Raw genomic sequence first — 26742 nt, forward strand, 5'->3', positions numbered from 1 at the left:
GACAGTCTGACTCCAGACTCTGAGCTCTTGTCACATCTCCATCCTGCCTGTACCCGATGGGCCAGGGGTCTTAAAGTCATGCAGCTCTTCAGACTTCCCAGAGGGCATTTCGTCCCTGCAGGATAAGGAGCAGCTGGCTTTACAGATGGGGAAACTGAGGCCTGAAGAACAGAGTGACTTGCTCAGAGCTGCCTGTGCAAGTCAGATGCAGGTCTTCTGTAGGTTCACTCATTTGGCATCCAAGTCAAACTTCTTGAACCTCCTAGGAATAGAATTGCCCTTAGACAGGTATTGTACAAACAGCAGTTGCCTTTTCCCTTTGAGAGGGCCCACATCTCTGGGTCTGGTGAACAGAGGGTTCTTACTTAGGACTTTCCTGGACTCTTGAGGACCGCAGTAGGTGTTGCTCTTGGGGTCTCATGGTCTGAGCCTGGGCTGGCCATTTCTGGAAGTTGACTTCTTTGCCCTTGCGTGAGGAGCAGCCAGCTGAGTTCCAAGAGGAGCAAGATGCTGGGTCTGGAGTTCTGGAAAAGTCGAGTGGGAAGTGCCCCACGGTCTTCTTGCTCCTGGCCTAATGGCTCGGACCATTTTTAGATGTCAGGAAGTGTAACAGTATGGTACATTTATCTAGATGAATAATGGAAGAGCCCAGGGAAGGTACTATACTTTTCCTGGTGAATTATTTACCAGGAGCCTCTAATTTGAGGCTCTCCATTTTAAGTGGTCTGGATTGGGAGTACCTAGAGCCCCACTCCCCCACCCCTCCCAAGTATAGGTTAGCTGTAACCTTTGGTGTCTAGTGTTATACTGGGCAGCCCTGTGACCTGTCGCCAGAGACTCTGAGTTTGGAGTCCCTGTGGCTTCTGGGTTGGCTGGCAGGAGGGGCTGGGGAAGACCTCCCTACTGGAGATGCCTGGTGAGGGGTTTCCCTTGCCTGGAGGAGGCTGGGGTCAGTGTGGGGCTGGAGGCTGCTCTGCAGGCGTGGAGAATCCTTTGTGTGCTTACGTGTGTGTGCGCGCGCATACATACATGCTCCGTGTCTGTCTTTTTCTTGTCTCTCTCTCTGGGTCTCTCCAGGACTGTTACCTGCCTCTGTCTCTGAGTTTGTCTGTGTCTCTACCTGTTGATCCAGGGCTCTCTCTGTGTCTCTTTCTTCCCTGCTGCCCTCCCTCCCCACTCTCTTCCTTTCTCTACCATTTCTCCCTTCCCCCCTTTCTCTGTCTCCCTCCAGCCCCCCTTTTCCTCTTCTCCCTGTCTTCGCCCTTTTCTCCATCGGCGTCTGTTTCTCTCCCTCTCTCTCTGCGTGACTGTAGAGGCCTGTGAGAGGCACCTCCTAGGATGGAGGGACAGCCAGTTCCAGACTTAAGTGAAGCCAGATCTTGGTGCCTTCCAGACCCTGACTTAAAGATCGACAGAGTAGGCATAAAGTAAACTTTAGGTCTTTGTCATTTTTTTGGCTATCCAGTTATTGCATCAGCCACTCTTCGGGGCTTTTTTTCTTCTTCTAGCTATTTGTGTGTACTTTATGTTTTATAACATCCCCGCCCCCGAAAGTCAGTTATCCCCAGGCTTTAAGCATCTGGTAATGAGTTGCAAGTTTTTGGTGCTTTTAAAAATAACTTACAAGGAATAGTTTCTGTCCCTTATTCTTCAGATTCTATTTTCCTCATCTGTTGTTACTGATTTGGGGATTAAAATACATCTTCTGCCATCTTTAGCCAGAATGCTTTTTCGAAACAGCTGATTTTTCAAAAGTGACTTTTTTTTTTCTGGTTATTGTCGTTAAAAAAAAAAAAAAAAAGCAAATCATCAGTGATGCAGTTAAGAAAGAAAAGAATACAATTGGGTTTTACCTTATTAGAGAGTTTAGATTTTAAGCCATAAAGTGAAGTTTATAAGGAGTCAAGGAAGTGTCTGATGCTTTGATTCTAATTAAGTAGCTGGCCTGCCTTCTCCTTTCTGTTCTGTCCCTTGATCTCCACCCTCCCCCAACTGGGCAAGACTCAATTGAGTGATGCTGGAGCTGTGACCCCAGCTACAGTAGTTGATCCTTGGCATAAGATAGCTTTCCCTGCCGACATTTCCCTGGCCACGTGTGGTAGCTGAGGGGTTGAGGGGAGAGCTTGGATGGCTGCAGCGGATCTGTCCTCAGAAGGGGCCACTGCGAAATCCCACCCCTACACGCTCCGCAGCAGCCTAGAGGCCTGGAGGGCACCCTCGCCTCTTTTTTTGAATTGTCCTGAACTTAAATTTTTTTTTTAGCTTAGTTTTACATCTGGCTGCGCTGGGTCTTCGTTGGTACTCAAGTACTTTTTCTCGTTGTGGCGAGCAGGGGCTCCTCTCTAGTTGCGGTGCACGGCCTTCTCATTGTGGTACCTTCTCTTGTTGTGGAGCACAGGCTCTAGGCTCACGGGCCTCAGCAGTTGCGGTTCTCGGACTCTAGAGCACAGACTCAGTAGTTGTGGCGCATGGGCTTAATTGCTGCTTGTCATGTGGGATCTTCCCGGACCAGAGAGCGAACCCATGTCTTCTGTGTTGGCAGGCAGATGTTTTTAACCACTGGACCACCAGGGAAGTCTGCACAGTTGCTTCCTGAAGCCGTGGCTCTCCCAAGCCACCTCCTTCAGTCTGGGTTCTTTGTGTTTCAGGTGATGCTTAAAGCCTGGAACATCTTTTTTCCTGGAGAGAAGGGTGGGTTTCCAGAAGCAGCTGCTGGTCGGACAGGTGGAGAAGGAAAGAAAGGAAGGCTGGGGGAAGGGCACTTGGAGGACGATGTCGGGCCACCTTGGTCTCCGGCACATGTGTTTGGCATCGCCGCGTGTCAGCGGCTGTGTGGCAAATGCAGCCCATCGCCGCAGGCCCTGCGTGGCTCCTGCTTTCCACATCACACATAGCAGAGCGATTTCCTCACATTCCCCACTCTTGTCTGCTCCGGGAAGTGGTTTGCAGAGCACTTCTAAATATAAAAGTATGAGACTGCCTCCCTCTCTTATCCCTTTGAAACCAGCTGAAGGCCAGCCTCTTTAGTCACATTTTGGGTTTGGGGGGAGGAGGATGGAGGGGCAGGGAGAAGCTGGCGGAGTGTGTGTGCCTGATGCGTATTTTCCCGGGCTCTGCTGGTCCCCAGATGCGTGGGGGGGAGCCGCGCAGGGCTGGTTCCATGGGGCACATGGAGAGGAGAGTGGAGGCTCAAAGACTGCCTTTCAAACTGTGGGCAGGTATGTTCAGCCACTTATTTGTTTTAAAATTTTTCATTTTCTTCTTCCTTCCCCATACCCAACAGTAAGTTATTCTCCTGGGAAAAAACAGCAGGATGTAGGCGATGGCCACAGGGAAAGCACTTTAGAACGGAGTGCTGAAGGGAATAAGATGAGAAGCAGAGTGAGAGATAATGCGTTTATATAGGTTAAAAATAGCCACATGCAAAGCAAAATCGCATCTGACCAGAGCACGTACAAAGAGAGGATTTACATTAAACAGGACGGAGTGGTAGTTGGAGGTGGCCTTGGGTAAAAGGGAATAAAGTGAAAGAAATGAAGAGCAGCCAGAGTGGCAACGCGAAAAGAACACAGGGTCGTCCCTGGTGGTCCAGTGGTTAAGACTTCACCTTCCGGCGCACGAGGTGTGGTTGGGGTGCTCAGATCCCATGTGTCTCCTGGCCAAAAAACCAGGACATAAAACAACAGAGACGATAGTGTAATAAATTCAATGGAGACTTAAAAAAAAATGGTCCACACCCAAAAAAAAAAGCACACAGACGTGGGAGTCAGACAGATCTGGGGGCACGTCTCCCCCCACCGTCACTGGGATAGCTTTGACCCCAGTTTCCGCCTCTGTGAAGTGAGGCTGGTCTCAGTGGAGGGTTCTTTGGATGAGAAATAATGTGTCTATGAAATAAGGGCCGACCAGAGCAGACAGACTAGCTAAGGCCGTGCCGACCAATGGAACTTTTTGCAGAGACAGAAGTCTGACATCTGTGCTGATCAGTATGGTGGCCACTAGCCACATGTTGCTCCTGAGCACTTGGAATGTGACTGGTGGGGTGGAGGAAATGAGTTTTCAGTTTCGTTTCATTTTAATTAAGTTACATTTGAATAGCTGCATGTGGCTAGTGGCTGCCATATTGGCCAGAACAGGTCGAAGGGATGTTTTAAGTTCTTTAAGAGGTAGGGAGGGGACTTCCCTGGTGGTCCAGTGGCTAAGGCTCCGAGCTCCCAGTGCAGGGGGGCCAAGGTTAGATTCCTGTTCAGGGAACTAGATCCCCCATGCCATAACTAAGACCTGGCACAGCCAAATTAAATAAATATTTAAAAAAAGAAAAAGAGGGAGGATTTTCCCTCATTAGTGGAGTTGAGATCACTCCACCTAAAAGACAAGGACTCATTTTCTCCCCTGATGGGGAATTTGGGGTGTATGCTCATTGCCTTAGAGATGGTTAGAAAGAGCTCAGAAAACTGAATCTCCCAGAGTTTTCTGAACCTGTCTTGAAAATAAATAGATGAAGTCAGGTCCAACTAATCCCATAGTAGTGGTCCCCAGGCTGTCCTCTACTTCGACAGGAAAGGCTCTGAGAAACTCATGCCCAGGCCCACCCTGGCACTGTTCTCACTGTGGTGCCCCTGGGCCCCTCCCCACTACACCTGGGAGGTAGACCGGCTTGGGGCCTGGGTCTCAACCCCACCCCCAGCCCCAATGAATGGCTGTGGAGCCTGCATTGAGTCCTTTTCCATCTTCCCTGGAGGATGAGCGCTAGACCCCTTGTTCCCTCTGGGGTCCCTGAGCACCCCGGCTGAGCATCCCTGAGGTCTTCCTGGGGCCGAGCTCCAGCTTCCTTTCCCAGGCTCTTGGTCCAGTGGCCCCCTTGCCTGCCTGCAGTGTCTGTAATTTCCATAGTCCACTCTCTGGTGTCTTCAGGAGACAGCTGGCTGCAGTCTCTCTCTCTCTCCTTGGGGCTGAGGATGAACATGGAGCGTGCAGAGGACCCCTGGTTCCCCCTTGTGGTTCTGTCCCCCTCTCAAGCCCCCACTGCTCACCAAGCCTTTGGACTCCCCAGGGATCACCTTGCCCAAGGGAGTTTAATCTGGGGTCCATAGTTCCCTAGAACCTCTGGGATTTCTTACTTCTCTGAGAACTATGCAGCCTTTTGTGGGTCTGTACCTAATATGGTTTTTATTTGAATATCCTTGGGGTCAGAAAAGAATCATGAAAACTGGGTGAGGAAACTGAGGCCCAGAAAGGATAATTAAGTTGGCCAGGATTGGATCACGGTAGATGCAGAACAAGATTTCAGGTCAGGTAACTTTTTTTTTTTTTAATTTATTTTTATTTATTAGTCTGCTTTGGGATCTTTGGTTGTCCCGTGTGAACTTTTAGCTGTGGCATGTGGGATCTAGTTCCCTGACTAGGGATTGAATCCAGGCACCCTGTATGGGGAACACAGAGTCTTAGCCACTGGACCACCAGGGAAGTCCCCAGATAGACTCCTAAGTGCCTTCGTCTCCCTGTAAATGCGTGTATGGTATTTGCTGTGTGGCCCAGGCCCTCTGGAAGGGCACAGGGTACCACATTGGGCATGGATATCTCCCCCCAACTCCTGGAGCTTGCAGTCTAGCTTGGGAAATACAGCTCTTGGTCACAGCACAGGCGGGTGTCTCGGGGGTGCTACAGGCAGTGAGCTCTCAGTGCAAGGGGCATGGCCGAGGCAGAGGCCGGATCTCCTGGGGAGGCAGATTGCAAGCCAGGCCGCGGGAATCGCAGCAGCTTGTTAGCAGTGATGCTGGTCCCCGGTTTGTAGCCCCCAGCTGCCTCTGACCGCACACCTGCCATTTATAGCATCACTCTTAATCCTCCCGGGGCCGGCTCTACATGTGGTGCGTGGGCTTTGGGGGCTGGCTGTGCAGCTGGAAGCCGGGGAGGGGGCAGGAAGGGGACTCTGGCCAGCCAGCCCTTTGTTTCTGGTGACTGCCTCTTTTGGGCTCAGCACAGCGAATCCAGGACTAGGTCTTGGTGACCGTCCAGTCACATCCTCTCAATTCTGTAATTTACAGGTAATAGAACTACCTGGTGTGTGTGGGGGGTGGCCACTGGCCAGGGTCACTCTACCTGTCAGGGGTTGTATTGAGACTAGAACCCAGGTCTCTGCACCCTATGTTCCTTCTGCCTGATCACACTGCCTCACTGGCTGGGTTTTTAATTCATTGCTGCTTCCTTGGAGACATCACAGCCGTTTAAGGGTTCCTAAGGGTGAGAGATATGTCCTAGATATGGTCCCCTCGGCCCCAGCAGAAGAGGAGTTGGTGCTAGGGTCTCATGGCCTGGCTGCTGGCTGCGGAACTGCTGCTGCTTTTTCCAAGGTAAATAAATTTAGCCACACCAGATCTTAGTTTTGATAGGTGGGATCTGATTCCCTGACCAAGGATCTAATCAGGGGCCCCTGCACTGGGAGTCTGGAGTCTTAGTCCCTGAACCACCAGGGAAGTCCCTGGGAAGCTTCTCAAACCATATCTCCCAACTGCTATATCTGCCCCTCTGGGTTCAGATGCACGTGACACTGGACATGAAGACCTACTTGTGCTTTTAGAGATTCATCTTTATGCTCCAGGGCCTCAGAGGAACAGGCAGGGGAGGACTGAGGTGTGATTTTTATCTAAGGTAGAAGCGCTGGCCCGCTGGGTTTTTTCTGCCCTAATCCCTGGTGATTTTGTTCCGTTTCTCTAATCCGGATGTGGGAGCCTCTCCAGATATTTACAGTTAAATCCCAGGACAGGAAAACTCAGCTGGGTCCCTGGCTCCGCTCCCTCCTGCGTTGCTCCGAGCAAGGGCTGTGATGGCCTGTGGAGGGCTGTGGGGCTGCTGGCGAACCTGTTTTTTTGTAGACGCTGGGGAGATGGGACGGGGCTGAAACCCTGTGCTCTGCCTCTGGGTCTTGGAGTCAACTGTGATGGATCCTCAGCGACCCTCTGAGCCCTGAGGTTCTAGGGCGTGTCCTCAAGCGGGGTTGCTGGTGCTGAAACCACTTGTGGGTATTGGTGGAGGTGGAGAGGGAGACTCCAGACCCCCCAGATTCACAAACCCCACTGCAGTGTTATGTGTTCCTGCCGGCCCTGGGGGAACTGGGAAGATGACTGGGACTGCTGCAAGTAACTTGTTCCTGTAGAGACTGATTCCTAAATCCCCTCCCCCGACAGTGACCCATGCCTATGAGCCATGGGCCCTGGGAGTAGCCTGGAGTAGCTAAAAGTACATCAGTGAGACCCTTCAAATCCAAGGGTCTGGGTGCATTGGCCCCTCGGGAAGGAGGAGTGGGGTAGAGATCTTGGTACCCCTGGGGCCTCTCCCTTGGTGCCCTTAGGGTTTCTGGATGGAGGGGACCTGTGGGCAGGGCTGTCCTCCTGTGGGTGAGGGGGCCTGGGGACTGCTCTCTTTCCTGGCATGGAGCCCTTGTGCCCCTTGGGTTGAGGGCTGCCTCTCCTGGCCTGTGTCCTGATGCTGTCGCCTCAGGTGGGGCACAGGAAGTTGGCAGACATCTCCCTTGGGTCCATATGGCACAATATGAGCTTCCTTGGTTAGGGCTCTCTAGGTCTCCCTGGGAGGATGTCCCCCAGGGATGTGGGGCCTGGAGGCAGGGACCGAGTCTTGGGTGTGGAGGGGTCACAGTCGTGATCACACACACCCCTGTGCAAGATGCCTGGGCCAGGGCCAGCCTGGGTCATGTTGGTGCCTCTGCCTGGTCCCAAGATGGCTGTGTGAAGGATGGCACTTCTTATTAGGAGGGAGAGAAGGTAGATGGAGTCCCCTGGTATTAGGTTTGGTGGGTTCTAGTGTTTCCCTAGTGGCTCAGACAGTAAAGAATCTGCCTGCAATGCAGAAGGCCCAGATTGGATTCCTGGGTCAGGAAGATCCCCTGGGGGAGGGCACGGCAACCCACTCCAGTATTCTTGCCTGGAGAATCCCATAGAGAGAGGAGCCTGGTGGGCTACAGTCCTTAGGGTCGCACAGAGGTGGACATGACTGAAGCAACCGAGCACGCTCAAAGGACCTCTAGAGTCTGTTGATATCTTTTTGAGACCAGGAGGACTAGCCCCTGGGAGATGGGTCATTGAGTGGCCCAGATGGATCCTTGGACCGAAGTAGCTGAAATTACTTCAGAGCAGAAAAACTTCCTGCTGCTCTCTTCTCTTCATAAAATCATGTTTACGCATATGTGTGTGCACTCATGCACACGTATACACACATGGGTCGACTGGGCCTGGGGCCCAGAGAGCAGCGAGGAGGGCAGGCACCAAACCAGATGCTTGCTGGGAGGTGGGGAGCCGGAGTTGGGCCACTGCCCACCCAGCCCTTTCTCGAGGGCCCCTAGCCAGGGCCCAGGCAGAGTGAGTGTCTGCATATAGATGGCCGTTGGGGAGCCAAGGAAATGGCTTGGAAAATGTCCTTATTGGGTATTTGCAGCTCCAGCTTCGCTGGGGTCGTGCCTGGTGTGGGCAGATGGCTCTGTCTACCGGTTTTGTTGGTGGGGGGGGGCGGGGTGTTCTTGAGCCCGCCCTGTGCCCTCCTGGCGCTCTGGGCCATGCTATGAGCTTTTCATTTATGAACCCACTTAGTCTCAAGCAGCCTGGGTGGTAGGAGTGGGGTTCTCGTTTCATGGCAAGGGAGAGGGTCCAGAGAGGCCAGTGGAGGTGGTGTTGCTAGGGAGTCGAAGCTGCTCTGCTGAGCGGCTGCCTCAAGGGTCACGTGGGCCAGATATTTCCCTTCTACACCCAGGGTCTAGGTGTAGAAGGTGGGGTACACGGAGGGCCAGGCTGTGAAAGGGGGGCAGCTTTGGGAGGCCCAGGACTGGTGCACTTCCCTCACTGACTTTCTCCAGACCGCAGCGCTGGGGCATCCTCAAGTCAGGGTTGTGCTGGGGACTGTACCACCTCGATCCCCCCAAAGCCTTCCTCCTCTGTCGTTCAGCCGAAGACTTCGAAGAACTCCTACTTCCCAGCCCCTCCTTGGTCTGCCCGTTTCCCCCCAGACAAAAGACCAGACCAGCACCTCCTGCAGACAGTGAGATGGCCGGACTGGGCACCCCTTGCAGTGTCTTCTAGGTGAAGTGGGTGTCAAGGCTCCGGGCCAGTCTCCAATGTGGGGAGCCCAGTGGCCGGGATGTGGGCTCAGAGCAGGGGCCAGGGTCTTAGAGGAGGCCTTGTGGCTGCCCTCCCTGCCTTCTGTAACATCTGAAGCCTGCCCCCGCCAAGCAGTAACCAGGACCTGCTGTGAGCTGACGTCAGGGCACAGGGCCCCTCGGGGCCAGCTTTGATGTTCCCCAGGCCCTGTCGAGGGGGCGCGGGGGGCTCTGAGTGGCAGTCTGGGAATGCAGTATCTCACCACAGCTCCGCCAGCGCCAGGAGGGGACAGGATGCTGGAGGGAGGCTGAACTGGGGTCCCTCTGAGTCATGCCATCTCCTCTCCCAACTCGGGTTTCTGTGGCAAGGGGTCTTTCTGTGCTTCCTGCAACCTCGCAGCCCCTTTCCTTCCACCCTGCCCGCCCCGCCCTCACCTGATGATCCGTTCAGAACTTCCCTGAAGTGGCGGCTGCTTCCCATCTGGGGTCTGGGTGGGCATTGGGCCTCGCATTGGGGGGAGCTTTATAACATCCCTAGAGCTTGCATCTTTGGGCAGGAAGCGTCATGATGGTTAGGATGACGGTAGCTGCCTGCTGAGTGGGCTCATCCAAGGCATTGCACAAGAAATTGCTGCATTTGCGAGTCACGAGAGGGTGAGAGAAAGCTGGGGTTCCCACTGTGTTCCTTGCGCAAGGTCAGGCGCACCGAGTGTGGATCTGACTCAGACCTTTATAACTAACCTCCTGTGGGTGGGCAAGCCTCCGGGTCCCCACTGTGTCTAGAGAGGCCGAGAAGGGGAGTGGGGGTCGTCTACACCTGGAGGCAGATAAACTCTCTTTGTCTCTGATGAGCGTCTGTAGTTCTGGGTTGAAGGTTCCCAGATTTGAATGCACAGAGGCCTGCTGGGGCCTCTGCCCGAGGCTGCCCATCTGTGTCAGGAGTGGGTGTCGGGAAGTGTTCCGGATGCTTCTGTGCCTGCCAGCTCTCGCCCCGCACTCCTTTGAGGTTCCCTCCATTCAGCTGGTGTTCACTGAGCACCTTTGTGAGCCTGGTGTTATCTGCGGGAGGTGTGTCTCTCTCTGTACCTGGCTGCAGGGAGTGAGACCCATTCTGGGCTCAGCTATTTCCGGGACTGGTTTTGAGTTCTTGGGCGGGGCTGGGAAGAGTGTGGTGTGGGTATGGAGTCAGGCTCCTTGGGTCACGGTCCCAGCTCTGCCACAAATGAGCTATTTGATCTTGAGCAAATCCCTTCATCTCTCTGGACCTCAGTTGACTCAACCAGCTTGCTTAGGGAGGGCAGGGACCGCACTCCAGTGCAGTGTTTGGAAGCGAGTGGGGGTGTTTGGGTTGTGAGGGTGACTGGGGGCAGCTTTGCTGACTGGCACAGTGGATGGGATAGCCCAGCGTGGTGGAGAATTATCCCATCCAGTGAGTCAGCAGGAACCTGCTGAGAAGTATTTGGGGGGCGCCCAGCCCCTTTCAGCGCCGTGTGTCTTTGCATGCAGGTCCCTTTAGAATGTTGGGAGATAGGCAGGGGGTGTAGCTCAGGGGTAGAGCATTTGACTGCAGATCAAGAATGTTGGGAGATGGCCCAGCATCAGGGGCAGCCCCTCCTCTGGACCTAGCCCTGGGGGATCCTGGGCTTGTCTTGATGCTCGCTTTTTTTTTTTTTTTTAATATTTTTATTTATTTGGCTGTTCTGGGTCTTAGCTGAGGCAGGCGGGATCCATTTCCCTGACCAGAGATGGAACCCAGGCCCTCCAGATTGGGAGGGCAGAGTCCCAAGGACCACCGGGGAAGTCTCCTTGACACTGACTTTATGAGGAGACTGGTTCTTGTGGCCCAGAGAACCACTCCCCCTGCCGTGCCCAGGGACTTGGAAGGAAGCTCCAGTGGTTTGGGAAGGGGCATGCAGGACTCCATTAGTCTCTCCCTTCCTGCCCTTGCCGGGCCCGGTTTGGCCAGAGGCAGAGCCTGCTTCTTCACGTAGCAGCCCCAGGTGGCCTGTTTCCCCTCCCTGGAGGGGTGGCACATCCCGCCCTGTGCCATCACCCACCCTTCCCCGCCCCCCCGCAGCGGGTGTTCCGGGCCCCGAAGCTCCAGGCCCCAGCTGGGCGCCCACGCAGGCCAGGAACAAAGCCCCGTGTGTTATTCCTGTGCGGCAACCGTGCCACCTGCCCGGCCCTGCCCTCCGCCTCCTTCGCCCATCTGCTGCTCTGCCCAGGCCCTTCACCCGCCCCTTTGTTTGGTTCCACCTTTGGTTGCAGGGCCCCTTTCTGTGAGGGTGCTGGTCCCGGCCAGAGCTGGTGGGGGAAACCTGGGACCACTTAGCTCACCTCTCAGTTAGCCCAGAAGAGCCAGCCTTGGACACAGATGGACCCCTGGGATTGGAGAGTAGGAGGTGGGGTGGCCCCGGCATGTCATGGGGAATAACACCAGATCCAGAGAATACTGGCTTCTCCTGTGATGGGACGGGTTCTCCCAGAGACGCCCCTGGGAAATGCTGGACTGCGGAGCATCTGTGGGTGGGATTCAGAGCCCCCGCTTCTGACCTGTGGCCACCTCTGATGCTGGACCCTCAGAGGGTGTGTGAGAGCCAGTAATCCTTCTGAGAAGCTCTTTGGATCATGATTTAGCTCTGCTCTGTGACCTGGGTTCTGAAGATGGCAGGCAGGGTTGCTTGTTAATGTTCCCCACTCGGTCCAGCATCTCCTGTGATCTGATCCCATAGCTCCGAACTCTTTTTCCTCTCGGGAGGGTCCTATGTAACATTAACCCCCTCCCTCCTCCAGCCTTGGGGCTCCCTCCCACTTCAGCATTCTAGAGACACCGACTGCCCACATCATTCATGAGTTTTGCCTTTATCCTGTGTCCCCCCCTCCAGACCAGCCCCCTGGAGGGTACTGCGTCTTTGTTTCCCGCAGAGTACCCAGCACAGTGTAAACGTTCCTCAGTAAACAGTTGGGGGTCTCATGATCCTTCTCACTTGCACTTGTTGGACGCCTCCTGTGTATAGGGCGATGGGCGGCCCGCGTTCGGACCGTGGCTGTAGCTCCCCACGACCCCGTCTTTCCCGTGTTCCCCACCCGCAGGTGCCCAGGCGGCCGTTGTCTTCATCAAGGAGCCGTCCTCTCAGGACGCACTGCAGGGGCGCCGGGCGCTGCTCCGCTGTGAGGTTGAGGCCCCGGGCCCAGTGCACGTGTTCTGGCTGCTGGACGGGGCCCCCGTCCAGGACACTGAGCGGCGCTTCACCCAGGGCAGCAGCCTGAGCTTCGCAGCTGTGGACCGGCTGCAGGACTCGGGAGCCTTCCAGTGTGTGGCTCGGGATGAGGTCACCGGAGAAGAGGCCCGCAGCGCCAATGCCTCCTTCAACATCAAATGTGAGAGCCGGGGGGCTAGGTCTGCCCCCGCGAGACCCTCAGTTCCTGAACCCTGTGGGGGGACCCCCTCCTTTGCCGCAGCGCCTCCCATCTCCAGTTGAATGGGGCAGGGAGAATGCAACTGAGGTCAGCTCTCTGCATGTATGGACAGGAGGAAGTTGAAAGTTTTAATTTTTCCAAGGGTTATTTTCTTCCCCCTTCAAGTCTTGGACCCAGTGATCTGCTGGATAGTTTTGCAAATGGCAGGAGCTATGAGGCAGGGTGGCCCCGTGTCGCTTGGCCCCCGAGCCTCCAGGTTCCGGCCTTTCCTGCTTGTCTTCCTTTCCTTCTGTGCTCCCTCCCTTGCTCTGCCCCACGCCCCTCATGCTGCAACCTTGGCCTCCGCTCCAGGGCTCGAGACCGGTCCCGTGGTCCTGAAGCATCCGGCCTCGGAAGCTGCAATCCAGCCCCTGACCCAGGTCACGCTGCGTTGTCACATCGACGGGCACCCTCGGTAAGGAGACTTTGGGGAGGGGAGGGAAAGGGTGATTATTCTTGACTGGCAGACCTGTCTCCCCCAACTGGGGGCTCTGCCACCACCCTGCCCACATGCTGCTCCACCCTGGGCCCTGGTCACTGGAGAAGCGGCAGCCTTGTGCCGTGGAGCGATCCTGGGAGCTGGGAAATCTAGGATCTCCACCAGATTCTGCCCCCGGGGTGGTGTGCCTCTGTGCAAGTCACCGTCCCTCTCCAGGCCTCAGTTTCCCCATGTGTAAACTGAGGGGTCTAGCCCTGACTGGTTTTGCATCCTTCCTACCGGCCACTTGAGAACACCCCCTCCCCCACCCCCCGCTGCTGACCCGCTCGGGCCCCCGCAGGCCCACCTACCAGTGGTTCCGAGATGGGAGCGCCCTCTCTGACGGTCAGAGCAACCACACGGTCAGCAGCAAGGAGCGAAACCTGACCCTCCGGCCTGCCGGCCCTGAGCACAGCGGCGTCTACTCCTGCTGTGCCCATAATGCCTTTGGCCAGGCCTGCAGCAGCCAGAACTTCACCTTGAGCATCGCTGGTGAGCCCGGGGGTGGGGGGTGGGGAGCTGGGGATGGGGAAGGGGTCTGCCCACCTCGCCTGCTCACGTGTCCATGCCTCCCCCACCCCAGATGAGAGCTTTGCCAGGGTGGTCCTGGCACCCCAGGATGTGGTGGTGGCAAGGAATGAGGAGGCCATGTTCCACTGTCAGTTCTCAGCCCAGCCTCCCCCGAGCCTGCAGTGGGTCTTTGAGGATGAGACCGCCATCACTAACCGCAGCCGGTAAGACGTTAAAAGTGTGTGCATGCATGCTCAGTCGTGTCCAACTCTGCGACACTGTGGACTATAGCCCGCCAGGCTCCTCTGTCTGTGGAATTTTCCAGGCAAGAATACTGGAGTGGGTTGCTGAACTCTCCTCCAGGGGATCTTCCCAACCCAGGGTTTGAACCCACATCTCTTATGTCTCCTGCACTGGCAGGTGGATTCTTTATAGGTTGTTCTTTAAAGGATCTTAAAGAACCTCTAAAAGGGAGTGAGGTTCTTACCACAGGTATCCTAGATCTATGCGTGGAATAACCTCAGCTTTCCAGCAGGTGGCAGTAGAATGTCTTCCTGTTACAAAGTGAGCCCAACAAAGGGACCCGTCTGTCTCCGGAAGGTCCTCTTTTCCCAGTTCCCGCAGACACAGTGTGTGAGCCCGTGGTGACTCGTGCCTCCCCCACTTCTGCCCGCATGGGTCTTTTGGGATGGGGGTCAGTGGAGGGACACGGGGAACCTGGGTGATCACATTGTGGATAAGAAGGTCCCACAAGGTAAAGACACCTTACACACACACACACACACACACACACACAGAGTTACTTTTTGGACAAGAAGGTCCCACAAGGTAAAGACACCTTACACACACACACACACACATACACAGAGTTACTTTTTGGAAGAAGCAAACATTTAGGTCCCAGATGGTAAAGACACCTTACACACACACACACACACTTTTTGGAAGAAGCAAACATGTCCAGAAGTTGCTGGGAAGTGTCAGGCCCCCCACAGGGACACTTCTGTCCTCATCCAGGCCCTAGAGAGCAGAGAGCTCCTTGGTGGTGCCAGGCGTGGCTGTGGTCCTTGGAGGTGTGGCTCCCCAGGCTGGGGGCGGGGATCCCACTCGGCTGCAGCCCTGAGGACGTCACCTGTGGTCTGTCTGGTACAGCTGAAGGGCTTCCGATGCTGGAGCTTCTGCTCTACCAGCAGGCTTATCTCGACTCCCTGGGAAGGTGGCCCCCGTCTCCACAGGTGCACGTCGACTCCTTGATTCCTCTCACTCACACCGCTGCTGCCTGGCTGCCCCAAAGCCGCGTCTCTTGTAGTTAAAATACACACTCCCCACATACATGAACAAATGCATGCACGCCATGCACGCACATGCACGGTGTGTCGGCTTCCTTTTCTCTGCCCTGTTCCTGGCCGATTCTTTCCTGCGTAGCTGGCCTGCACAGGACGGGGTTCCACTGGCTCCCTTCTGGGGCGAGGCCCCTGGGCCACTCCTTGCCAACATCAGTCTCTCCCCTCCTCAGCCCCCCACACCTCCGCAGAGCCACGGTGTTTGCCAACGGGTCCCTGCAGCTGACCCAGGTCCGGCCGCGCAATGCAGGGGTCTACCGCTGCATAGGCCAGGGCCAGAGGGGCCCTCCCGTCGTCCTGGAGGCCACGCTCCACCTGGCAGGTGAGTCCGAGGGTCTGGGGTGCTGAGGTGGGGGCTGCCTTCAGCGTTGTTGGCCATGTAGAGGTTTAGGTTCATGTTTCCTATTCAGAGCAGCTTGGAGGGCGGAGGGAGGAAGAAGATGCCTGGGATCGGAAGAGGAGGTGCTGAGGGTCCCGGGGAAGGCTGGTGCTGGGAACGGGGAAGTGCGCTACGGAGAACATCAGGTGTCCTGGACCCCGTGGTAACCCAGCTGTCTGCTCCTGTCCCTACAGAGATTGAAGACATGCCACCATTTGAGCCACGGGTGTTCACGGCCGGCAGCGAGGAGCGTGTGGCCTGCCCACCCCCCCAGGGTCTGCCGGAGCCCAGTGTGTGGTGGGAGCACGCAGGAGCCCGGCTGCCCGACCACGGCAGGGTCTACCAGCAGGGCCACGAGCTGGTGTTTGCCAGCACTGCTGAGAGCGATGCTGGTGTCTACACCTGCCATGCGGCCAACCTGGCCGGTCAGCGGCGACAGGATGTCAACATCACCGTGGCCAGTAAGCACCTGTGTCCTGAAGGGCGAGGAGGGGAGGAGCCCAGGTCCCAGGGAGTCTTGGGCTCTGGCTGTGATGATGCTCAGAGTCACCCCTGGAGCTCTCCTGAGGTACCCCTTCAGCTTGAGCCCTGCTGGCTTGGGAACCATTCCTCTGCTGGACAGTGATAGTGGAGTGGAGGGTGGTGAGCCAGACACAGAGGTTGGGGTTACAGCCCTCCCTGAAAGTGGTCCTCTGGCTGCAGTGGACAGGGCATGGGAGCGGGAGTCTAGAGACCCGGGTCGCTCTGTCCCCAGTCCACAAGGTGACCATGATAGAGAGTCATCTGCTTTGCTAGGGCTCAGTTTCCTCATCTATTAAAATAGAGCTGATAACGCATTACCTCCCCTACGGGATGGTCAGAAAGATCAGTGAAGTGGATAAAAAACACTTCTTTTCCTTATTGGGAAGGTGATATGGACAGTTATAGGTTGTAATCACTTTATTTGTTGTTATACTCGCTAAATCTCTACAAAGAACTGACTTTCCAGTGAGTCACAACCACGACCTGGAGAAGGTGTAGCATTGTGCCGTGGAGCGATCCTGGGAGCTGGGAAATCTAGAATCTCAGCCAGATTCCGCTTTGAAAGCTGCAACGTCACATTATAAAGAGATGCAAGGGACGGGAGGACTGTTTACAGGCTTCTTTATACATAGTCTGCTCCACCAAGTCAGAGGATGAGAAGTCCTTGCAGGGACTGAGCCTCAGTGCAACATTTTCAAAAGATGACTCTGGCTGTTTCGAGAAGACTAGATTGTTAGGGACAAGACTCTAAACAGGAAAGCAGTTAATAGATGACCGTAATTATCTTGGGGAGATATTGAAGGGACTTGAGCAGAGGTGATAGCGGTGGAGGCAAGAGGTGGTGAAGTTCAGATACATTTTATTTCTTTTTTTTTTTTTTTTTTACATTTTATTTCTTAAAAAAATTATTTATTTGGCTGTACTGGGTCGCAGTTGTGACATGCTAGATATTGAGTCTCTGTGTGGCATGTGGGATCTAGTTCCCTGATCAGGGATTGAACTTGGGCCCCCTGCATTGGGAGCACGGAGTCTTAGCCACTGGACCACCAGGGAAGTCCTGGGATACATTTTAGAGCTGAGGTAGATGGGGTTTGTGTAGAACGAATGTGATTGGGTGGGGTGGTAGGGAAAGCCTTAGAGAGAGAAGTCGGCTAAGTTTTTGGCCTCTACAATTGGCTGGATAGCGGTGCTGTTTACCGAGAGGAAACTAGGATGAGCAGGTTTGGGGAGAAATCAAGCATTCTCTTTCGCCTGAAGTGCCTGTTAGATATCCAGCTGGAGACGCCAATAGGATTTGCAGGTCTGAGGTTCATGGGGGAGGTCAGGAGCCAGGCTCTAGGTTTGGGACTCATCTACTTGGATAGTATTGAAGCCCATGAACTGGCCATTGTTCCAGGGAGTATTTAGCCAAAACAGAACAGAAATTCGAGGACAGAGCCTTGGAGGGTTCTGGTATAAGAAAGCAAGGATTCTGGAACCATGCAGACCAGAGTTTTCAATCCTCTATCATGCATTAGAAATCATTATTTCTTTGAACCGCTGTCTTCTTATCTGTAAAATGGGTATAGAAATGCATACATCAGGGGTTTGTTGTGGCCCTGAACTAAGATAATGTAAGGAAGGTTCTCGTACCTGGGCCTTCACTAAGGGGTCATGCAGTTATCACTGGAGCAGATAGGGTTTCTAAACTCAGGGCCTGGGGGAGGTGGGTAATTAGAATTTCCTAGGATTGGATCCATGGGGTTTGGGGACTTGTTGATCAACCTTCTGTTTCCTCCTTGTCCCTCTAAGCGGTGCCCACGTGGCTGGAGAAGCCCCAGGACAGCCAGTTGGAGGAGGGCAAGCCAGGCTATTTGCATTGCCTGACCCAGGCCACACCCAAACCCACAGTTTTCTGGTACAGAAACCAGATGCTCATCTCCGAGGTGAGGATGAGGGTTGCTGCTGGGGGGCTGGGGGTCTTGGAGTCCTCTGTGCTCAGCTCCCCGGTGCACTTTCCCCCGAGGCAGCCGCAGGGAGAGGCTGGTGGGGGGCAGGTGGAGACCCACTCCTGGGCACGTCTCCTGTGCTGCAGGACTCGCGGTTCGAGGTCTTCAAGAATGGGACCCTGCGCATCAACAGCGTGGAGGTGTACGACGGGACCTGGTACCGCTGCGTGAGCAGTACGCCCGCCGGCAGCATCGAGGCCCAGGCCCGCGTCCAAGTACTGGGTGAGCTGGCGCCCGGCCCGACGGGCAGGAGAGGACCGGGGAGGGAACCGCGGGGTCCGGGATCTTCAGGCCTGCCACCTCAACCCCTCCCCTTTCCCGCTCCTGAAACAGAAAAGCTCAAGTTCACACCACCACCGCGGCCACAGCAGTGCATGGAGTTCGACAAGGAGGCCACAGTGCCCTGCTCAGCCACGGGCCGAGAGAAGCCCACTATTAAGTGGGTCCGGGCAGGTGGGTACCCTGTGGGCGTGGGGTGGGGGGTGGGCAGACGGTCCACTGGGCAGACGTGTGCTTGTCTCAGGCACAGTTGAGTGCCTGGTACTGCGGGACAGACAAGAAAGGTAGGGGCCGCTTTATAGTCCAGTTAGAAGAAGAAAGCCAGACACAAAAGAGGTCAGGTTGCAGCATTAGACAATGCATAGGATCATTCAAGGCACCAAGTGATTGGATTGGTCCAGACAGGGCCGTAAAGTCCTCCCTTTCCAAAACAGTCATCCTTTCCAACATAAAAGTAATCCTTTAGAAAACTTTGGGAAAAAATAATGCATAATCCCACCATCAATCATCTCTGGGTGTGTACCGTTTTCTATGTACATCTTTGTGTTTTTACATAGCAGTTTTACTGTACATCTAATTTTCACTTACTACACTTCCATGACTAAGTCATGCTTACTATAGAAATGGACGATGCAGATAACTGTATGTAATTTTATCTTTTTTTTTTGCTTAACATTATCAAGCATTTCCCCATGTTTTTATACATAAACATTGGACCATTGGTTTTGATGATTACCATAATATTCTAATAGTTGGATTCACTGTAATTTACTTAAGTATTCACTAAATGTCTGACATCTGGGTTGTTAGCCATCCTCCCTCCCTTTCTCCTTCCCTCTCACTGTTTCTCTCACTGTCTGTCTTTTTTTTTATTGCTGCAATAAACATCTTTATGGTGAGGTTTTTTCTGGATTTGGGTTTATTTCCTTTGGGAAAGATTCCCAGAAATGGAATAATTATGTATAAAAGGGTAGGCACATTTTTACAACCCTTGATGTGAATGGCCAAATTGTTTTTTAAAGGGCTTTTACGTTCCCATTAATAGTGAAGAGTTAGAGAGTGAGGTTATCAATTCTGAGAAGCAAGTGGGCCCTCTCTGCTCAGGTGTCTGGGGGAGCATTCTGTGGGGGATGAGGCTCAAAATGGGCAGGACAGTGGCAAAGAGCAGGACTATTTGCTAGGAGTAGGGAGTGACAGGCAGTGATGGTGAGAACAGGGCAAATTCCACGCCATTCCAGTTTGCTGGAAGTGGAGAGTTATACAGGGCAATAAGAAGGAGGCAAGGTTGGAAAATTAGAAAAAGAGTGAGTAACAGGGACTCCCGACCCCTGGTTCAGGAGTTTGGACCTTGTCTATGGGTAGGCTGGAACAATGGCATGTTTTCAAGTGAAGGTGAGTGACTGAAGGCATTGCTGACTGCCATGGGACTCTGGTCCAGCCCATCATTCCCCCGTATTTCCCCTGCAGATGGGAGCAGCCTCCCAGAGTGGGTGACAGACAATGCCGGGACCTTGCACTTCTCCCGGGTGACCCGTGACGATGCTGGCAACTACACCTGCATCGCCTCCAACGGGCTGCAGGGCCAGATCCGCGCCCACGTCCAGCTCACCGTGGCAGGTGCGACCATGCCGGGCACGGGGGCTGGGGCCGCGGCCTGCACCCCGCCAGCCCCATTGCTCACTGTTCCCTGCCCCTCGTCGGGCTCTTCCCATCCAGTGTTCATCACCTTCAAGGTGGAGCCGGAGCGCACGACCGTGTACCAGGGCCACACAGCCCTGCTGCGGTGCGAGGCACAGGGGGACCCCAAGCCGCTCATTCAGTGGAAGGGCAAGGATCGCATATTGGACCCCACCAAGCTGGGACCCAGGTAGGCTGTCTCCTCCTCCCCACCCCGCTGCCTCCCCTGCAGCTCAGGCTCCCGGGAGCCGGCCAGGTGGGCAACGCCGGGGCTTCTCTCCCGGCAGGATGCACATCTTCCAGAATGGCTCCCTGGTGATCCACGACGTGGCCCCCGAGGACTCGGGCCGCTACACCTGCATCGCAGGCAACAGCTGCAACATCAAGCACACGGAGGCCCCCCTCTACGTCGTGGGTATGGGGCCCGCAGGGCTGTCTTGCACGGGAAGTGGGGGGCCCGATTTCTTTCTCATCCTTGTTCTCCTTAGCCCCATACCGCAAAAGGCACTGGAACCGGTTTTTGCGACGGGGGCGGGGATTCAGCGGGGTCCCCTCCTGGGGCCACCACACAGTCAGTCTCAGGTTCCTTGCCCTGACCTGGGCTGTTATTTACATCTTCCACAGCTGGGGTGTGTGAGCCTGTGGCAGTGGGGGGTGCTTTTGTCTTTAGATGCTTCCTCCCAGGTCTGTCCTCGTGGTCCTGGGTGGGTGGGGAGAGGGTGAGGCCAGGCTGCAGCAGCACGCGGTTCCTTTGCCCTGGAGACCCAGAGGGTGAAAGGTGAAAGGCCTGAGTAGGGCCTGGGCCTCGGGGTTTGGGCCTGCCTGACCTCTCCTGATGCCTGGCTCTTCAGGACGGTATTTCCTTTTTTTTTTTTTTTCTGTTAAGATGGGAGTGGTTTGAACAAGAGGCTTTCAGACTTTTTTGGTTCAGCTGCAGAACAGATTTTCTAAATTTTTTTTTTTTTTTTTTTTACTTTATCTGGCTGTGCCAAGTCTTAGTTGCAGCATGTGGGACCGAGTTCCATGACCAGGATGGGAACCTGGGCCTCCTGCATTTGAGAGTGCAAAGTCTTAGCCCCTGAACCACCAGGGAAGTCCCAGAACTGGTTTTTTAGACAGGATTTTCCGTGGAACTTTAAATGGGTAAAGCGAAGTGGTGGCCTCTTGGTTGAAGCCTCTGGGTGTGTGTGCAAACTGGGGGATCCTGCATGGCCTCCCGCCTTGGGCCTTTCTCCTGCCTGGCACCTCTTTCTCCATGGCACCCAAGGCCACTGAAAGCCTGTAGACTAGACGATTCCTTCTGGAAAAGTGTTTCTTGAACCTGTTCTGTGCTGGGTAATGGCTGGGGTTCTAAACCAGAAGTTCCCATGTGCAGCTCAAGATTTCAAGTCACTAAGGAAGCTTGTTAACTATGGTGTGGATTTGTGATGGGGCCGACTGTGGTGTGCTTCTGATGCGTGGTCCGGGCTTGTGTCTGGGTGCAGAACCAGTCTGGAAACCACTCAAATCCTGCAGAGCTCCCTCTGGCCTCATGGGCCCCCAGGAACTGGCCCTTGTTGAAGCCAGTGATGGGGGTGACCCTCCCCGGGCGCTCCGGCCTGGACAGAGCATCAAGTAGTCCGGGAGGCTGTTGAATGTGTGCAGTGGAGAGCGGCGGTAGAGCAGTGGGGCTGGATTTGCTCTAGTGGCCCCTGCCCACACCTGTGTCTCTCGCAGACAAGCCGGTGCTGGAGGAATCCGAGGGCCCGGGCAGCCCTCCCCCCTACAAGATGATCCAGACCATCGGGCTGTCGGTGGGCGCCGCTGTGGCTTACATCATCGCCGTGCTGGGCCTCATGTTCTACTGCAAGAAGCGCTGCAAGGCCAAGCGGCTTCAGAAGCAGCCGGAGGGCGAGGAGCCAGAGATGGAGTGCCTCAACGGTGAGGGGCCCTGGAGGAGGGAGGCGGTGCCTCGCGCAGGTGCTAAGCGCCCTCCCGTGGCCGTGGAGGAAAGTGCAGCAGTTGGAGCCAAAGCAGAGCCGCACCCACCCCCTTCCCCCGCTCAAGCCCCGCCCCCAGGTTGGCCGATTCCCAGGGCCTCCGCTTCTGGGCAGCCTGGCTCAAGTCTTCCTCATTGGATTCTCGGGCTAGCTTCCTGTGTTTCCGTGCCTTTTCCCTGCAGTTCTAAACCACAGGCATAATTTCAGTATAGGGCTTCCCTGGTAGCTCAGCTGGTAAAAGAATCCACCTGCAATGCAGGAGACCCCGGTTTGATTTCTGGGTTGGGAAGATCCCCTGGAGAAGGGATAGGCTACCTGCTCCAATATTCTTGGTCTTCCCTGGTGGCTCAGCTGGTAAAGAATCCGCCTGTAATGCGGGAGACCTGGGTTCGAAAACTGGGTTGGGAAGATACCCTGGAAAAGGGAACGGCTACCCACTCCAGTATTCTGGCCTGGAGAATTCCATGGACTGTATAGTCCATGGGGTTACCAAGAGTCGGACACAACTGAGCGACTTTCACTTCCAGCCCCCACCCCTCCACCCGCCCCCTCGAGTTGGCTGATTCCCAGGGCCTCCACTTCTGAGCAACCTGGCTCATATGCGTTAGTGTTTCTTTGCATAGCTTGTCTCTCCCTCCGCTAGTCTTGAGTTTCCCGGGGTGGGGTGGGGGGCTCTGTCTGCCTGTTTCCCTCCTCCTACTCTTCCTCTCCTCCACTGGGAGCCCCCTAGGGACACGGCTGGGTCTCCCCTATCACTTTAGGGGTTCAGGAGCAGGACTGGGGTTTCCCTTGTTGTGATTGTCCCTTTGTGCCTGTTTAGAGCTTTGCGTCTAGGAGACCCTAGGAAAGCAAAAACCCTTATGTCACCAGGCTGTCCAGGGACCAGTGACTCAGCTGAGACTGGTGCTGTCTCTTTTCAAAGGCTGTAACGGGCTGTGTCAATAAGTGGTCAGACCCTAAGGGGTGCTGGGCTCCCTCGCCCCAGCCCCTTCAGTTCATTGAGCGAATTGTGTGTGGACTTTGTGTAGATCGCTAGGATTGGACCCCTTTGGAAGTGGGAGATTGTGGCAAAGAATTGCATTCCCCATGGTGGCTAGTCTCATCCTTACTCCCTCTCTCCCTCTCTTGCCAGGCGGTCCTCTGCAGAACGGACAGCCCTCGGCTGAGATCCAGGAGGAGGTGGCCTTGACCAGCTTGGGCTCTGGCTCTGCTGCCACCAGCAAGCGCCACAGCACGAGTGACAAGCTGCACTTCCCACGGGCCAGCCTGCAGCCCATCACCACGCTGGGTGTGTTGCCATGGCCGCCATCACCCCCTCCTTAACTACAGGCTCCAGGTCTGCCTTCAGGCTGCACCAGGGGCTGGTGCCTCTGGAGCCCCTGAAGCCCAGAACCTCAGAAACAGAGGGAGCATCAGGGTGACCTGGCCCAGTGGGTCCCCCGTGTGCCCGTTGTCCACACCTCACCCCCGAGATTTTTGTCGTTCCTGTGTATTATTCACTTGATGTTTTCTTTAGTTTGACTTTCTCTCACCTTTAAAAAAAATTGAGCTCTGTTGACTCGATGGACATGAGTCTGAGCAAACTCCGGGAGATAGTAAAGGACAGGGAAGCCTGGAGTACTGCAGTCCATGAGGTCGCAAAGAGCCAGACACGACTGAGTGACTGAACAGAAACAACAAGCTTAGTTGTAGGAAAAACTGTGAGAAGTTATGGATCTGTGTTTTATGAGTATAGGTTCAAGTTCAGAAGTAAGACGTGTTAACGGTGAATCACTTAAAATTCTCATACAGACAACTTTCTAGAAAATACTGTTAATCTGACCCCTTTATTTCACTGTTAGAGACTGCCAATCCCAGGGAAGAGGGGGAAGTGGTTCGCTCAGAATTACACACAGGGCCGGGGCCACTGCCCGGTCTAGCTGGGCAGGAGCAGAGAGACACCCCCGTGTGTGACCCCGGCCAGGTGCCTCCCAGGTCAGGGGCATCCTCAGCTGGCTGACTCAGTCCTGTGCCCACAGGCAAGAGCGAGTTTGGGGAGGTGTTCCTGGCGAAGGCGCAGGGCTTGGAGGAAGGATTGCCTGAGACCCTGGTGCTCGTGAAGAGCCTGCAGAGCCGGGACGAGCAGCAGCAGCTGGACTTCCGGAGGGAGTTCGAGATGTTTGGGAAGCTGAACCACGCCAATGTGGTGCGGCTGCTGGGGCTGTGCCGCGAGGCTGAGCCCCACTACATGGTGCTGGAGTACGTGGACCTGGTATGCTGCTGGGGCGCCCTGGCAGTCTCGGGCGGGGGCAGTGCCCTGACGTGAGGGGGTGGAGGGCACCGATGGGAGCCTGCTGTCGCCACCGTGAGATGTTCAGCCTCCTGTTCCCCCAATTCCGACCCCGCCTTTCCTTAACCCTCACCCCATTTCCCATCTGCTGGCCCCCTGTCTGGGGTTTGGTTCCAGTTTTCTTCCAGCTTCTTCCTCAGCCCAATGGCATGGATGCCTTCCAGGCCCTTTTCCCTGACTCTGGTTTTCTTTGCTTTGTCATTTTTCACTCTCCCCAGGGCCTGTCAGCCCTTGAGAATAAACATAAGGAGAACCTGGCTTTCCTTCTTTCCCTGCAGCCGGTGCCCCTGGAGGGACAGTGTTCGCTTAGCCACCGGCCTTCTCTTTCTTCCCGCTGGTGCTGCCCAGCCCTGCCCCTCACTCTTCAGTCCCGGGCTCACTGGGTCTAGTCCCCTGGGTCCTCAAAAACGGCTGTGTGGCAGACTGTCTAGCTTGGGTGCAGGAAGGGCGAGGCGTGACCCTCGTCCTTCCACGAGCAAGGGCTTACGAGCGCTCTGTGCGTGTTTCTGCTGCGAGAGTCCTGTCTTTGTTATGTCTGGAGGACAAGGCTTTCCTGTCTGGGGTCTGTGAAGACCGCAGGTCAGGGGCTGTTTTCCTCTTGGCGCTCTCAGGACAGGGGCATCCTCTCCTGCCCATCTGGGGGCTACCCCCAGGGCAGCAATGACTGTCCTCCTCCCTTTCTGACCGGGAGCTTCTAGGACAGCGGTCCCCAACCTCCGGGATCTGATGCCTGATGATCTGAGGTGGAGCTGATGTAACCGTGGTAGAAAGAAAGTGCATGATAAACGTAATGTGCTTGAATCCATCTGAAACCATCCCTTCCCAGTCTGTGGGAAAACTTGTCTTCCACAAAACTGGTCCCTGGTGCCGAAAAGCCTGGGGACCACTGTTCTAAGAGACGCTTCCTCTAAGTTTTAGTTGCCACTGGACTCTCCCCATGGGGAGGGGTCTGGGCTGAGGGTCGGGCATTCAGGTCGGGGGTCCTCCACCCCCTCCCCCCGGGCAGGCACCCTGTGAGCACCCGCTGAGTTGGGTTTTGGGGGGACACTTCCTGGGCTGTGATCTGACAGAGATGCTGGGTTTTTTGCTCAGGGAGACCTTAAACAGTTCCTGAGGATTTCCAAGAGCAAGGATGAGAAGTTGAAGTCGCAGCCCCTCAGCACAAAGCAGAAGGTGAGGGTGATGGGGGTGGAGTCGGGGGTTGGGAGCCGGGCAGTCCTCTAGCAGGCGCCCTGGTCGGGCGCTGCCCGCGGGCCAGGCCCCCGGGTGAGCACTCGGGGATCACGGCGATCCTCCGGGATGGCGACACTTCCCTGTGGTGGGTAAAGACACCGAGGCTGAGGCGGATTAAGTGACCGGTCGGAGCCTGTGAGCCACCCTATGTGGCCCCACTGCGCCACCCTTGGCCCCGGGCCGTTGGAGCAGGACGCCTGCAGAGGGCGCTGAGCTGAAGGGGCAGCCGGCAGCCCGGGCGTCTCAGGGCGGCGGGGCTGGGCGTGTTCCCTCATCCCCCCGGGGTGTGGACAGGCTGCCAGGGTTTCGCCGCCTGTGGTTTTCACGCTTTTGCTCTCACCCGGGCTGTGGGCTGCCCAGCCTTTCCTTCCGGTTCTCCTCCTGCCTCTGGCACAGAGCCCTGGCCGGGGCCCCGTGGAGACACAGACCTGGGCTGAAACAGTGAAGAAGGGAACGCTTCCTGCGGGCCCCTGTCTGCCTCGGACCATGCCTTCTGTGCCCAGCTCCCCCTGCCCGCCGCCTCCTCCCCTCCCCTTCCCCCTCCCCGCTTCCATGTGACCAGGTATTCTGTGTCCACGGTGACGGTGATGTCACCACATAAGGAAGCAAAGCTCAGGGCAGGGAGGCAGACTGCTGGGCCTCCTTTCCGGGTGACTCTTCCCGGCCTGGAGGCTGACCCGGGTCATGGCAAGGTGTGGCTGGTTGATCAGGCAGGGGGGTGGGGGGATCCCTGGCTGCCCTCCATCTCTCTGCAGGAGCAGCTCTGTGACCTTCAGGCTGACCTTTTTCCATCACAGGTGAATTTGCTGAGGCCCAGACAAGGCCAGTGAGCTGGCCTCCTGACGTGATGCCCCTGCCTCTGTCTCTGAGAAGCCACAGGACAGTTTGCAGTGGCTGGAGATGGGAAACTGCAGGACAGGATGGCTCTCGCCAACTGGGTGGGATGTCAGGACCCCAGAGCTCACAAACCAGAGCATGCAGGGAACCAATGAATCATCACTGGGCCAGTCACGGTGCTCAGGGCCCTTGGGGATCCAAAATTGAGACCACGGGACGTCCTTGGGCATAAGGATCTGGGGGGAGAGCTTGGGTAAATGAGTGCAGCACATGCTTTACAGACTTCAGATAAGATACGAAAAGTCAGCAAGAGACATAAGGAGTGTCATAAGAGATGTAAGAGACCTTGAAGGTGTCCGTGTCCTTTAGGTGGACAGACAGTGTGAACAAAGAAAGCCATTCAAATTCAAGTCTTCAGGATAAGAAGTAGGTGAATGGTGGGAGAAGAGGAGCCTAGGTATGTTGTTGTGGCTGAGACAGGGGCGTAGGCAAGGGACAGGAAGTCAGTTATTTCCTTCACGTGACCCGAGGGACTCTGGCTGAAATCATCACCACCTTTGCTGAAGATCTCTCGCACACTTTGTTGCCCGAGCATCTTGAACTTGATGGGGAAATTTCAATAA

At 55.5% G+C, this 26742-nt stretch overlaps 1 protein-coding gene across 1 annotated transcript in view; it reads left to right on the plus strand.

Annotated features, from left to right (window-relative positions):
* Window positions 1-26742, plus strand: part of PTK7 (protein tyrosine kinase 7 (inactive)) — a 62556-nt gene that overhangs the window by 26055 nt on the left and 9759 nt on the right. Inside the window, exons 2-17 of the mRNA XM_061146754.1 lie at window positions 12200-12487; window positions 12878-12980; window positions 13345-13535; window positions 13627-13777; window positions 15070-15218; window positions 15470-15736; window positions 17589-17722; window positions 17872-18007; window positions 18119-18238; window positions 19532-19681; window positions 19781-19931; window positions 20029-20156; window positions 21458-21661; window positions 22853-23008; window positions 23739-23971; window positions 25142-25222. Of these exons, the coding sequence (XP_061002737.1) occupies window positions 12200-12487; window positions 12878-12980; window positions 13345-13535; window positions 13627-13777; window positions 15070-15218; window positions 15470-15736; window positions 17589-17722; window positions 17872-18007; window positions 18119-18238; window positions 19532-19681; window positions 19781-19931; window positions 20029-20156; window positions 21458-21661; window positions 22853-23008; window positions 23739-23971; window positions 25142-25222 (2642 nt within the window). The remainder of the gene's footprint in view (window positions 1-12199; window positions 12488-12877; window positions 12981-13344; window positions 13536-13626; window positions 13778-15069; window positions 15219-15469; window positions 15737-17588; window positions 17723-17871; window positions 18008-18118; window positions 18239-19531; window positions 19682-19780; window positions 19932-20028; window positions 20157-21457; window positions 21662-22852; window positions 23009-23738; window positions 23972-25141; window positions 25223-26742) is intronic.

The sequence above is a fragment of the Dama dama genome, chromosome 7 (genome assembly GCF_033118175.1).
Source record: "Dama dama isolate Ldn47 chromosome 7, ASM3311817v1, whole genome shotgun sequence".
In the NCBI taxonomy this organism is placed as follows: Eukaryota; Metazoa; Chordata; class Mammalia; order Artiodactyla; family Cervidae; genus Dama; species Dama dama.